Below are 13,084 nucleotides of genomic sequence, written 5' to 3'. Positions count from 1 at the left end.
CCAAATTTAAACCTTGAAATCCTCCAAACAGCTGATTCAGGTGTCTGAGCAACACTACAGAGCCTGGAAGCCTGGACTGCATTGTCCCAGCCATGGAAATTAGGGAAAATTAACAATAAAGGGAATTAAAACCATGTCAGGTTTGGCTCCAGCCAAATTCTCATATTAATTATTCCTAAAATAACCCAGCAAACTGTGCTATTCCACCCAATTCCTGCAAGGGTCAAGAGCTGCACTTAGAGTGGATTTTAGGAAAAATGTCTTTCCCAAAAGGATTGTCTCACCTTCAGACAAACAGGGCTGTTCCAAGCCTTGCTTTGGTTTTATCTACATTTTGGGGTTTTTAGTGGTTTTTCTTGTCTTTTTAAATTAATACATTTAAAATATTTCTTTTTTTTTTTTTTTTTTTAACCTAACCCCATGGAGGGAAGCTGGTCCCTTTATTGTTTTCTTTTTTTTTTACATAACCCCATGGAGGGAAGCTGGTCCATAATAAATTTCCTTCAATGTGGGCAGTGATAAATGATGAAGTCTTTTTCTTTCATTTCAATTCACTGTTTCTAGATACACAAATTCCCATCTATTTTTCTCTTAGACTGGAAATTGGGATCAAGTAAAAAGACTGAAGGATGAGGCTAAAATCCTGGTTTTATTCTATTTAGGATGCATAATTAAGGACCCACTTGATCCAACAAATTAAACTAGTGGTTACACTATTTATTTACACTTTATCCAAGGCTAAAGGACAACATTTTGTAGCCAGACTGCCAGGCCCCAGCAGCTGCTGGTTTGTTATTTTAAGCACTCTTAAACCTCACCTGCCTGCAGAAGCCTGAATCCTTCTGGAATTCAATGGTTTAGCAGGAAATTATTGCACAGATTTGTTAAACCATGGACTAGTTGTGTTTTTATGTAAGAATCAGAACTTCTTGTAACCCAGGAGGGGGAAAAAATTGAGAAAAACACGCCCAAAATGTATTTTTTAACAGTTCAAGTCCATATCCACGGCTGGAAAACCAGGAAAAAGGATTAAAAAGCCATGGATGGTCTGGCTGGAGTTACTTCAGCATAAATAAATGCCAGACACAATCCAAATATCTTCCCCTTAATGGCTCCATTAGGTTAAGTTTTCCTCTCCATTACTGACATTATCATTATAATAACATGCAAACATTAATAACAGAGTTTAATTTATCTCCCCAGCTCCTCATGACTTTGGGAAGAGATTTCAAGGGAAGATACACCAATGTGTCAAAGCCCTCTGAATTAACAACTCTCTGGGCTTTTCTAAAGAGGGGAGAAAAGGACAGATAGAGACATGAGATTACAGACAGCATGAGAAATAAGGAGCACACAGAAGAGAGGGGGAGATAATTATAAGCAAGATAGGGAAGAAAGAGGAGTCAATAAATTCAATTTATGAAAAGCACAGAGTGTGCTCAGCCCGAGCACAAGTGCCCAGACTCACCGCCAGGAAATCGGATTAGTTCACTTATTTGCTTTTCAATATCTTGCTCTATTCCCTCTAGCAAATTTTCTTCTTCCTTTGTTTCTTGTAGCCAGTGTCAGTTAACTTTTTCATTTCTGAATCTGCCATTTATCCCCCTCCTCTGGCTCCCAAGCAGGCACACAGAGAAGGTAATTTTGAAGTGATTTTATAGCAGCGTTTAGGAATTATTTCAAAGGAACTGTCTGGACATGTGGGCAAACAGTGAGTAAAAATAATTACAATTACAGCTGCAGCACGTGGAGGATGGGCTGCAGTTCATTATGAAAAACAATTGCTCCTGCTTGCAAATATTTCCATCATGAAAGGCTTCTCCTTCTCTGTTATCATGAGAGAAGCCTCTCTGAATTCTCATCTTGAAGCATGTGTGAAACAGAATAAGAAACATTTAGGAAACACTTTTAACTACTTGACAGGCTTGGATGAAGATCTTCAACAAAAAAAAAAGGTGTTTAAAAGAGTTCAAAAACCTAATGCTCATATTTATGCAATTTGCTTTTCCTGCACCTTCTGAACATGAATTAATTCATCCCCATCAGAGTCTTCTGAAGAAATTCCTATCAGATACAAACTCGACTTAGAGCTTAAACATGTCTAAGTAATTAATCCTTTTTTTTCTGGCTACTTAAAAAAATAATAAAAAAAATTATACATGCAGTAAATTAGTGCTGCAGATGCTGCAGGGCCAGAAATCCACTAGAGAACAAACCAAACCAGGGCTCCAAGTGACAGAACAAGAGGAAACAGCCTCAAGTTGCACCAGGGGAGGTTGAGGTTGGATATTGAGCAAGATTTCTTCACTCAAAGCCTTGTCCAGCCAGGGCAGGGCTGGAGTCCCCATTCCTGGAGGGATTTCAAAGCCATGTGGTTGTGGCACTTGGGGACAGGGCCAGTGGTGGCTTTGGCTGTGCTGGGGAACAACTGGACTGGATGGGCTTAAGAATCTGAATGATTCTGTGATTTTCATGTTATTCACTGGACTGTTCCTAAAAAAGGAGATTGGTGCATTCCAGAATAGGCTGGAGGAGAAATCATGGAATTCACAGAAGGGTTTGAGTTGGAAGGGACCTTAAATCCCATCCAGTGCCACCCCTGCCACATCAGGGACACCTTCCACCATCCCAGGGTGCTCCAAGCTGGCCTTGGACACTTCCAGGACTGGCACAACAAATACCAATAAAGGATGGAATGAAGGAATTGAACTGGAAGGGACAGGGAGCTCTCAATGGCTGAGGAACAACGAGCAGTGTTCATTCCAGCAGATCTCTGGGAATACCAGCTCCAGGCTGCAGCATTTGAAAGCAAAAGGTCACAGAGAAGGATCAGAGGCAAAGGCTCAGGGATTTTGTGCCCAGGCAGAGTTAAGCCCAGGGAAGGTGATTACCATGATCAAACACCAGCCACGCTCACCAGGTCTCTGCTATCACATAAAGATGGGTGTGCTCACGTGCTCAAATATTAACTCACAGATTTGGGCAGAAATAAAGATCAACAGACTGATTTCAGCACTTTTTACACATCTTGCATGTGGGCTGTGAGCACTTTTCCTGGTTTGTTTAAGAACACAATTGAGGTCAATGCATGCGTTTCTGCATTTGAAAGATGCAAGCTGATGAAAAAGAGTAAAAATGAGAAATTGTAGCTTCTTTTAATTTAATGATTTACATATTTTTGTATTTTCCTTCATGCTGCACTAATAAAGCATAAGGATTTTAATTGGCAGTGACATCCATACCCTACAGAACTGGAAGGGAGGAAGGCAAGAGCAGGCAAAGGGCAGTTTTAGAGCCTTGCATAACACATGAGAGAAGAAATCAAGGATTCCAAGGGGTCACCAATGTAGTTTGAGATATCCACGAGTTTCTCATATTTATGGCAAAGACTAGCAGGTATTTTAATCCCCTTGTTTTACTGCTAAAACTGTAGATAACAGGAAACATCTGCCAACAGCAAGAGCTGCTACACTAAACAACAGCTTCCCAGGGGAAGAGATGGAAACCTGAGCATTTAAATCAACTCTGAGTGGTCTCCACAGAGCTCTGGGAACGCACACACTGGGAAATGCTCAGGCATGGAGGAAGGACTAATTGGAAATCCCTGTGCTCATCATTCCAGCATTTTTCCCTGAGAACAAGCCCAGCTCACCTGTTTGGCATGATTGACACAGTGCAGGTACTGGCTGGCCAGGGCAGAGCAGCTCAGGGTCTCCCGGGAATGTTCCCGGTAGCAGTGGAGGATTTTATCCTGCAGCTCCCCACAGATGGGGTGGGACTCGTATCTCCTGTGGGAACAGAGAACAGCTTCAGGGTTTCCTTCTAAAAACACCTCAGGAAAGACAAAAAACTTGCATATTATTATTATTATTATTATTATTATTATTAGTGAATCAGTTTGGGTTGGAAGGGACAAACACACCCAGTTCCACCCCCTGCCCTGGTCAGGGACACCTTCCACTATCCCAGGATGCTCCAAGCCCCATCCAACCTGGCCTTGGGCACTTCCAGAGTAAAGAATTCTTCCCTGTGAGGGTGGTGAGGTCCTGGCACTGATTGCTCAGGGCTGCCCTGATGCCTCAGGGTTTGGCTTTTCTATTTTTCACTTTCTGTGCTGCTTTGGTGTGTGGGTCTGAGCTTCATATTATGGGATGGTGAGCTCTGTGCACAGAGCAGGGAGACAAAACAATTCCTGCTCCAGCTGGGCACCAAGGACAAATGAGCCAAATCTCAGCCAGGAGCACAAACCCCGTGGGCTGCAGAGAGAAAAACAAGCAGGGTGGGACTGCAGGGGCTGAAGCTGGGATGGGACAATGAACTGCAAGGTGCAAATGGAGCAGAGCTGATCCCAGGGAGAGACCCCGGCAGCGCTCGGGGATTTTGGGGCCATTTGGGTTCATCTTGGGTGCAGCCCTGGCTGGGCTCTGGTGCTGCCCCAGGTGCATCCATGCAGGAGATCCTCTGAATTAATCCCTGCTTTATTCTTTAGCTCTGTCTAGTCTCTGTTCTAGCTCAGCTTTCTCAAGGCATCACCCCCATCTCTGGCAGTGTCCAAGGCTGGGCTGGATGGGGCATGGAGCACCCTGGGATAGGGAAGGTGTTCCTGCCCATGGGTGATCCTCAAGATCCCTCCCAATCCAACCCAACCCATTCTGTGATTCTGCTTCTCATTTTGCTGCTTGGCCAAGGCAGATCTATTTTACTCCATCAGGGAAATGAAACACAAAGCACAAACGCTGCTCCTCTGGGGAATTGATTTCTTGACAATCACTGAAGACGTGGTGCTAAAATAAAGAGACTGTTAAGTCACCTTGATTTTACAGCATGTACCTATATAAAGCATCTCTTCCTCCTTTCATTCATTATCTGAATCTGTGAAATCTAAACCAGAATTTAAATGCAATCCCAGGTGCTTCCACACTTTATGATCTCCAAGTTCAAACTTCTGCAGACTCTTATAGAGGAGGATTTTCCCTTAATCCCCCCGTGCTGAGATCAGCACGTGCTTCAAAGGCATGTCAGGCATCAAAATGTGCAACCCCAAACTGCTGCACATGGAGGCAGGATGGCAAGGTCTGGACTGGGACAGGGAACACAGAAACAGCAGGGATGTTCTCTGTAGACATCTCCCAGCAGTGATGATTTAGGTCCAACTAAACCAGAACTCGATTAAAAAGCCCAAACTCCTGGTGTGAATTGATAAATCAATACAAGAGAACCTGAATTAATAAAAAATACCCACAGTAAACCTAGCTGTGCCTTTATGCACCATGATTTTAAAGTGAACTCTCATATACAGCTGAAGAGAGAAAGGAATGGGCTGCTCTAGCATGGCTGCATAAATTCTGTGTATTTAAAGCCATTTCAATGGGGGGACTCTCTAACCCATGATAAAGAGCTTTTGAATTGTTTATTTTTTTCCCCAGAGCCACGCCATCAGTGACCAAAATCCAGGTATTATTTCTTATTTGAATCTTCCAAAGGATTCTGTACATTGCCAGCCATATGGGAGCCCTGTGAGACACATCATCTCCTGCCCCTCAGTGACTTGTTCTCACACTCTGACTTTTCCCCCCTATTCAGGGGGGATTTTTGTAAACCTGCTCTCAGCTCTGTCTTTGTGAGAACAAGGCCACTTCCTTGAAACCAACCAAGTCCATTTCCTGGATTAATCTGAAGGTGAGCACTGTCTCTGTATTGATCAGCTGTGCTTTGTTCCACTCCCCTAATGCTCTGTTGGCACTTTTGGGAAAGCACTAAATGGAATTACTGCCTGGCATTAGAGGGCCATAAACCACGGGCTGCAGGATCTCCTGTTGGGAAAGGAGGTTCCTTTGTGCATTATGGGAACCCCTCTGAAGGATTTCCCATTGATTGTTGGACTCACAGCACTCACAGATGGATGGTCAGAAACAACAGCAAGGAAACTGCTCCAAAGGGGAATGAAATATCTCCCTAACAGAGAACCTCCTGAAGCTGCTGTGATTACATCAATTAATACTTCAATGGGATAGTGGGAAGGAATTCCTGGCTGGGAGGGTGGGGAGGGGCTGGGATGGAATTCCCAGAGAAGCTGTGGCTGCCCCTGGATCCCTGGAAGTGCCCAAGGACAGGTTGGATGGGGCTTGGAGCACCCTGGGATACTGGAGAGTGTCCCTGCCCATGGCAGGGGGTGGATCTGGATGGGTTTTAAGGTCCCTTCCCACCCAAATCATGCTGTAGTTCCATGAATGAAGGTCATTTTACAGAAGCATTTAAGGGTCTGTGGGGTTTGACCGAGGAAAAAGCTCAGAAGAAAAGGTAAATAGTGCAAACTCAGCAATTATGTGGAATCTATTGGGAAAATGTGGAGGAGGTTTTAAATGTCTGAGTGGGTAAAGCAACCTGGTCTGGTCCCAGGCAGGGCCAGGAGATCCTCAGAGCAGGAGGTCCTGAACTCTCCCCTGTCCTGAGAGAGATCTGTGTTTTGGGACATGTGGTGGGCAAAGTGTCACCAGAGTATCACAGAATGGGTTGGGTGGGAAGGGACCTGAAAGCCCCTCCAGTGCCACCCTGCCATGGGCAGGGACACCTCCCCCTGTCCCAGGGTGCTCCAAACCCCAGTGTCCAACCCTGGGCACTTCCAGGGATCCAGGGGCAGCCACAGCTTCTCTGGGAAATCCATCCCAAGACCTCACTGCCCTCACAGCCAGGAATTCCTTCCCAATATCCCCTCCAAATCCCCCCTCCTGCAGTTTCAATCTCTTGCCCCTTGTCCATAAAATAAACAAGATTGTGTCCTACACATTAATTGTTCAGGGATCTCACAAATAAACTGAAGGAAAACCCCAAACCGTGGAAATGCAGCAGGAATGCCAGGGAATGCTGACAGATCTCCAGCTCAGTGCAACTCCAGAACTCCTTAACAGAACCAACACACCCAAAATCTCCAATCTTGTGCTTCTCTCAGCACAAGTCAATATGAGCAGCAGCCACATGGCATGTGAGGAACAGCGTGCTTTTATTAAGTTTGCAATTCCTTGATCTGCTTTCCCTTCTCCAGCTGCTCCTGAAGCACCTCCCATGCCAGAATAATCTTTCAGTGCTGGAATAAACTTCTGAGGGAGCTGTGCACCCACCTTTTCCAGAGAGCTGATGCATCACAACCTCATAAAGGTAATAGGATGAAAACACAAAAGGAAAAACGAGAGAGAGACAGCCTTAAAAAGAAATATTCTATGCTAAAGCATGAAAAGAAAATTTAATGAAGGGAACTTTGTACTCATCTGGGCTCTCTCAAAGAGCATAGCTTATTGTGCTCCTGGGGGCTTGGGGAGAGGAGCCCCTTCATGGCATTCAAACAAAATGTCTACTAAAGAGGAAATTTGAAATCACCACGGTGAGCTTTGCGAGTTTCGTGCTAAAACTGACACTCTCACTGAAGGAATCTGAATGGCTGATGAGTTTCCAGCTGTGCAGGTATCTGGCATAATCCCCCCCAGATCAGGACTTCAAGCAATTGTCATAAAATATGGAGGGGAAAAAAAATAGCAACAAAAAAGGAGAGCGTGAGATAAAAATAGTGCCACGAGATGGGCAGGAGTACCCAGGGCTTAATTTAATTCCTCATTAAAGTGCTGACACCTATCAAAGGCAGCTGATTTTATTTGTGTAACCCTTGGCTACTTCTGAATTAAACAGAGCAGATTGGTGCTCTGTGTCCAAGCAGCACAGCACAGCACAGCCCAACCTGCAGCTCTTTAAGATCAAATCTTGCTGTGCCTCCTCCCCAGAGCAGCTCAGCACATCCAAACCACAAACTGGGGGTGGTTCCCAGCATGGGGCCAGGCTGGGGAAGTCCAGGGAAGTCTTCAGTTGAAAACAAAACCCTACAAATGATCGTGATCCCACTGAGCCCAGAGCAGCAGCACAGGAGGGTGTTGCACAGGATGTTCTGACCTGGTTTATTTAGTCCTACTGATGGGGGAGAGGAGCCATGCTGTGACCAGACCTGGCAGAATGCAAAATAAACAACAACAAAAAAGGAAAGTGTTTCTTTTCTCAGTGTTCTCAGAATAAACACGGGGATAAGGAAGAACAAATGGTGAAACTAAAGGCAATCCACAGCCTCGAGGTGGGCAGCCCATGAAGTGTGCAACAGCTGAATTGTTTTCAGGTGCTTTATGAAGAGCCAAGAGGGGTTTCAGAAGGATTTGTGGGAATTTAATCCATTCACATTGCCTGTGTCCAGCAGAAATTCCTTCTGAGAAAGAGCAGAAGGTGTTTCATGGAATCATGGAATGGTTTGGGTTGGAAAGGACCTTAAATATCACCCAGTGGTCAAGCCAGGGACACCTCCCACCGTCCCAGGCTGCTCCAGCCCCAGTGTCCAGCCTGGCCTGGGACATTCCAGGGATGCAGGGGCAGCCCCAGCTGCTCTGGGTATTTTGGAAATGAGATTGAAATTGAAATGGGGATGAGTGAGGGGTAAAGATGGAGTCACAAGTGCTTCAAAGAGAAGTCAGTAGGGAACTGGAAACAGCAGGGAAGCAGAAATGGCAGAGGCAGGGCTGGTGAAGATGTGTGATTTTCCTGGAGAACACTGGTGAGGAAGCCAGCAGCAGGATGAAAGGGGATGATGTGAATTTGGGGTAGGAAAATCTGCAGTGCTGCTTTCACCAGACACAGTCAGGGCAAGATTCTATTTCTTCTGGCCAGGAGCAAAAATAAAAAGTAAAATAAAGGTTGGTGGCCTGAGCAGAGATGGATTTAGCTGAGCAGATGGACAGGAAAGGCCACAGTGGAGGGATTCTGCAAATGGAGGCAGCAAGAGAAACGTGAGCCCATTTCAGGAGACCCTGAGGGAAGGGCAGCTCAAAGCTGAAATGTGGAGGACACCTCTGAAACAGCAGCAAGGCACTTGTGCTCTCCATCCCCACCCAAAAAGGTGCTGGTGAGAGGATTCTTCTTTTTTTAACATCACCTCACCCAAAAAAACCTCTCCCAGCAGCATCGCTGCCGAGCGAACCCACAGGACGGGTTTGCAGCACAGAAAAGAATTGTAAAACAGAACCCAGGAAAAAAAAAAGCCAAAAGGGCATATGGTAATGAAGGTCCTCATTGCTGCACCATTATTTTTAGTTTTTCCATTAATTTTCTCTTTCTATTAAACTATTTTTGAAGCTTGTTTTTGCACATGCAGTAGGTGATGACTCGAAGGCACGGTATGGAACGTGTGAGGCACAAACCAAATGGTTCAGTTCTTCTCCCAGTGCTTGGGAAGGAAAAAACACAGATCTGATTGCTGAGTATCTACAAATGCTGGTCCCTAATCAAGCTGTGCCCACACACAGCCCTCCCCATCACTGCGTGGGAAGTGCTGCCAGCAAAAGATCAAGTACTGCAGAGTTGATTCTTGCTTTTATTTACACTTGGGTGCAGAGTGTGACTTCTCCAAAAGGTGTCAAAGAAAGAATTTTCCTAATGAATCTCTGCTGAAATGCTGGAAGAGAACCACAGTGGTTTCTGCTCTGCAATTGAGAATGGAAAATCTACAGAGGAATGCTAAATAAATGACTTGAAGGTTGGAATAGAGCTTACTCCACCTTTTGTGCTACTCCTAATCAAGTCCAGAGTTAATCTTCCCTGTGTTATTTTAAATCATTTCTCCAAAAACCCCTGCACCCCAAAATCCCAGGGAAATGTCTGTCATCCTCTCATTTATTTCATCTCTCACCCAGCCTTGTCAAAAGCAAATAAAGATCCATTTCAAACATTCTGACCTTTGGAAACTGGGGAAGGGAAAGGGGAAAGGGGAAAGGGGAAAGGGGAAAGGGGAAAGGGGAAAGGGGAAAGGGGAAAGGGGAAAGGGAAGGGAAGGGAAGGGAAGGGAAGGGAAGGGAAGGGAAGGGAAGGGAAGGGAAGGGAAGGGAAGGGAAGGGAAGGGAAGGGAAGGGAACTGGATGGGCTTTAAGGTCACTACCAACCCAAACCATTCCAGGACTGAGCAATTCCACATTTGCACATGCAAAGTCATGCACATTCTTAAAGCCTTTCTTGGGCAAGGACTGAAGAGGAAGACAAGAGGATGAGGATCAGGAAAAAAATATCCTGGTTGTGAATCCTCATTTGTTGGATACCAAGGACAACCTTCAGGCCCTCAGGACACCACATGAGGACCAAATCTCTTCAGGCCAGAGAAGGACAACTGCAAGAGCTGGATCTCAATTATCAATTAATTACAGGATGAAATCATCAATGGATTACAGGACAGAGGCAGCCAGACAGCTTTCCCAGCAGTTGGTTCACAATGCAAAAAATAATCCAAACCTTTCCCAAAGAACAGCTTAATGAAAAGCTAGGACTGACTGTCAGAGCATACTGGGGTTATCAAAAGCACATTTAGGTTCAAAAAGAATTCCACAGGAAGGTGTGAGGTGCCCAGCAAGAGATTACAAGCAAGATGTGCCTCAGGAAAGCCCCACACCCCCACCTGTTTGAAGGCAAAATGGTATCACTGAACTCTTCCCTCATTTATACAGCTTTCCCTAAAAACCCACTCCCAGCTCAGGAGACTCTGATCTGACCTGCTGTGGTTGCCTAAATTCCAAATATCTCAAGCAGCAAGCTATCAAATGAAGACAGGATTCCCATCTACCCTGACAGACAAAATGAGTTTGAATCATTTTATTTAAACTGATATGAACCGATTTGCATGATCCCAAACCACTATTTGTTTATAAAATTCCCCTCCCATCCAAAAATAGAAGAAAAACCCTCTTGAAATCCAAAGCACACCACCATTAATGCACAAATGTACCTCTCCCACAGCTGGTTCCTGCAGCTGCAAAGGGAGCAGCGTGTTGGAATTACCCAAATTTAGGATGCACTTTTCTTTTTAGCTTAAGGGACAGTTTTTAGTGAATAGCAGGATACTAAAATAAACAATCACATGCATGGCAATGATACAAATTCCTTCTAACAGGGGCATGGATGCTGCTACAAAGTAGGAAAGAGAATTTAGCAACTGCAGGCTTTAATTAGAAGAGCTCAAGGAGGAGCAGTTTGAACTCTGTGGAATATTTTGTAGTACCTAAATGTTATATATAGAAATACACTGATAAATACTTCTTGGCCTTGCACAGATCAAACCCAGCTCCTAATTTTGAGAAGTTCAGAGCCAAAGAATGATCCCAGATGTAGCCAAGCCTGTCCCACCACTGCTGAGGACAAAATCCAAACTCTTCCCTGCTCCAGAGTCCCACCAGCTCAGCGTGGATGGAGCCAACCCCTCAAAATTTCATGATCAGCAATCCAACATTTGCATCCAAACCTCACCATGTCAACCCAGATCACAGACTATTTTTAGAGCTTGCATGTGGTATCACTTGAGCTCAGCCTTACTCACCCCAAAAAAGAATTATTTAATGAAGACTGGCAAGATTCCACTTGGCTGTTCAGGAGAACACAAGTCAAGGATCATCACTGCAAACAAGACCATGTGCTGGAAGTAGTATTTACTCCTAATAAGGAATTTGGAGGGGGTTTCTGAAGGTTCAAGGGAGCAAAGGAATCAAAGCTCTCCTCAGCTCTGGCTCCAGCTCGTGGAAAGGCAGATCCAGGCTCTGGGAGACTGAACTGATGCTTTGCTGATATTTCCCATAGAAGTGGCTGATGCCAGTTGCAGGATTACTTGGATATATTAACAATCATTACCTGATAGATTAAACCTCGATATTTCTAATTTTTAATGGAAAAAATAATTCTGCAACAGTTTGAAACCTGCTTCTCTGTGAAGGTGGCAAAAAAGAGTTTCATCCATTTAAATGATCTATTTTAGTGTTATCTCCAACCCTGCATTAAATTTTCCACAGTAACTTTACATCACTGTGTGTGTAAAGCACACAGACACACAAAAAAAAATCCAGACAGATCCAAATGAGCAGCATAAACCAAATGCAGGACAGCAAAGCACCCTGTGGATTTATTACTGCCACTTATTTCCTAAGAGCTACAACTCACTGCAGGCTTTGTAAAGGCCTAACATCACACCACCATCCCCAAATCCTGGTGCTAAAAATCTTCACTGAGCCTCACACTAAAAAAAAAACAATCCAAAACCAACCAGTTTTACCTTTCTAAAGGTGCTAAATAATGTGTTCTAACAAGCAGGCACTTTTTTCCTCTCTAGCAAAGGTCAACTACAGCACTCAACACAAAGCACCACAAGACACTAACTCGTGGCACATTATTATCCAAATATTACTCTCCAGAGCAACATATATTTAACTATTCTCTTCAGCTATAAAAGGCCCCAAACCTCTGTTAAGTGACCACAAAAATCAAAGATATTATGGGCAGAAGCAGCATCCAGAAAAAGCAATCACCAGTTAAACACTCCAAGGCTCGCCGCTTGCGTGGGTGACGATTACTCGAGGGAACTGAAGGTTGTAATCTTAAGAGAAAGCAAAAGAAATGCCAATTTTTCATTTGGCCATGAAGTTATTTAAGAAAACAGGCTTGGATTCACTCTGCTAAGCCACAAAGGCCACGTGTGATTCTACAAATCTTAGGTTGGGATGAGGCCGAGCCACTCTTTTCATAAAAGAGAATCAGCCGGGCTGCGCCAACAAATTCATCAATCAAATGATTCAACAATCAAATGTCATCAACTGCAACAAAGAGCAATAATCCCACTGAGAGGGGGCTGAGAAGCAGCAGCCACTGCACCTTGCTCTAAATAGATCTTAGTCTTAAGATGGTTTTTTTCTTTTCTGGATGATTTTTTTTTCTTTTTTTTAAAATACTTTTGTTGTTGTGTTTTTCTACACAATGATGTTATTGATGTATTTATTGTAGATGTTGTCATCAACTCCAACAAAGAGCAATAATCCCACTGAGAAAATGCTGAGAATATATCTTAGCCTTAAGATATCTGTATGATTTTTTTCTTTTTTTAAAAAATACTTTTGTTGCTGTGTTTTTCTACACAATGATGTTAATGATATATTGTAGATGTTTTGGAGTTTTACTTTTTATTAATGCAGTTTGGATTTGTTTATGGTAGATGGTGGGGTTGTGTTTTTAATTTTGGAGTAGTTGGTTT

At 44.0% G+C, this 13,084-nt stretch overlaps 1 protein-coding gene across 1 annotated transcript in view; it reads right to left on the bottom strand.

The window, feature by feature from the left end:
• CHCHD3 (coiled-coil-helix-coiled-coil-helix domain containing 3) overlaps positions 1 to 13,084 on the bottom strand; it is a 140,930-nt gene that overhangs the window by 1,493 nt on the left and 126,353 nt on the right. The window contains exon 7 of the mRNA XM_084205887.1: positions 3,653 to 3,788. Within this exon, the coding sequence (XP_084062013.1) occupies positions 3,653 to 3,788 (136 nt within the window). The remainder of the gene's footprint in view (positions 1 to 3,652; positions 3,789 to 13,084) is intronic.

Source organism: Fringilla coelebs, assembly GCF_963513975.1.
Source record: "Fringilla coelebs genome assembly, chromosome: 5".
NCBI classification, from domain to species: Eukaryota; Metazoa; Chordata; class Aves; order Passeriformes; family Fringillidae; genus Fringilla; species Fringilla coelebs.
The sequence above is the reverse complement of the archived record's forward strand: the minus strand, read 5'-3'. Positions and strand labels throughout refer to the sequence as shown.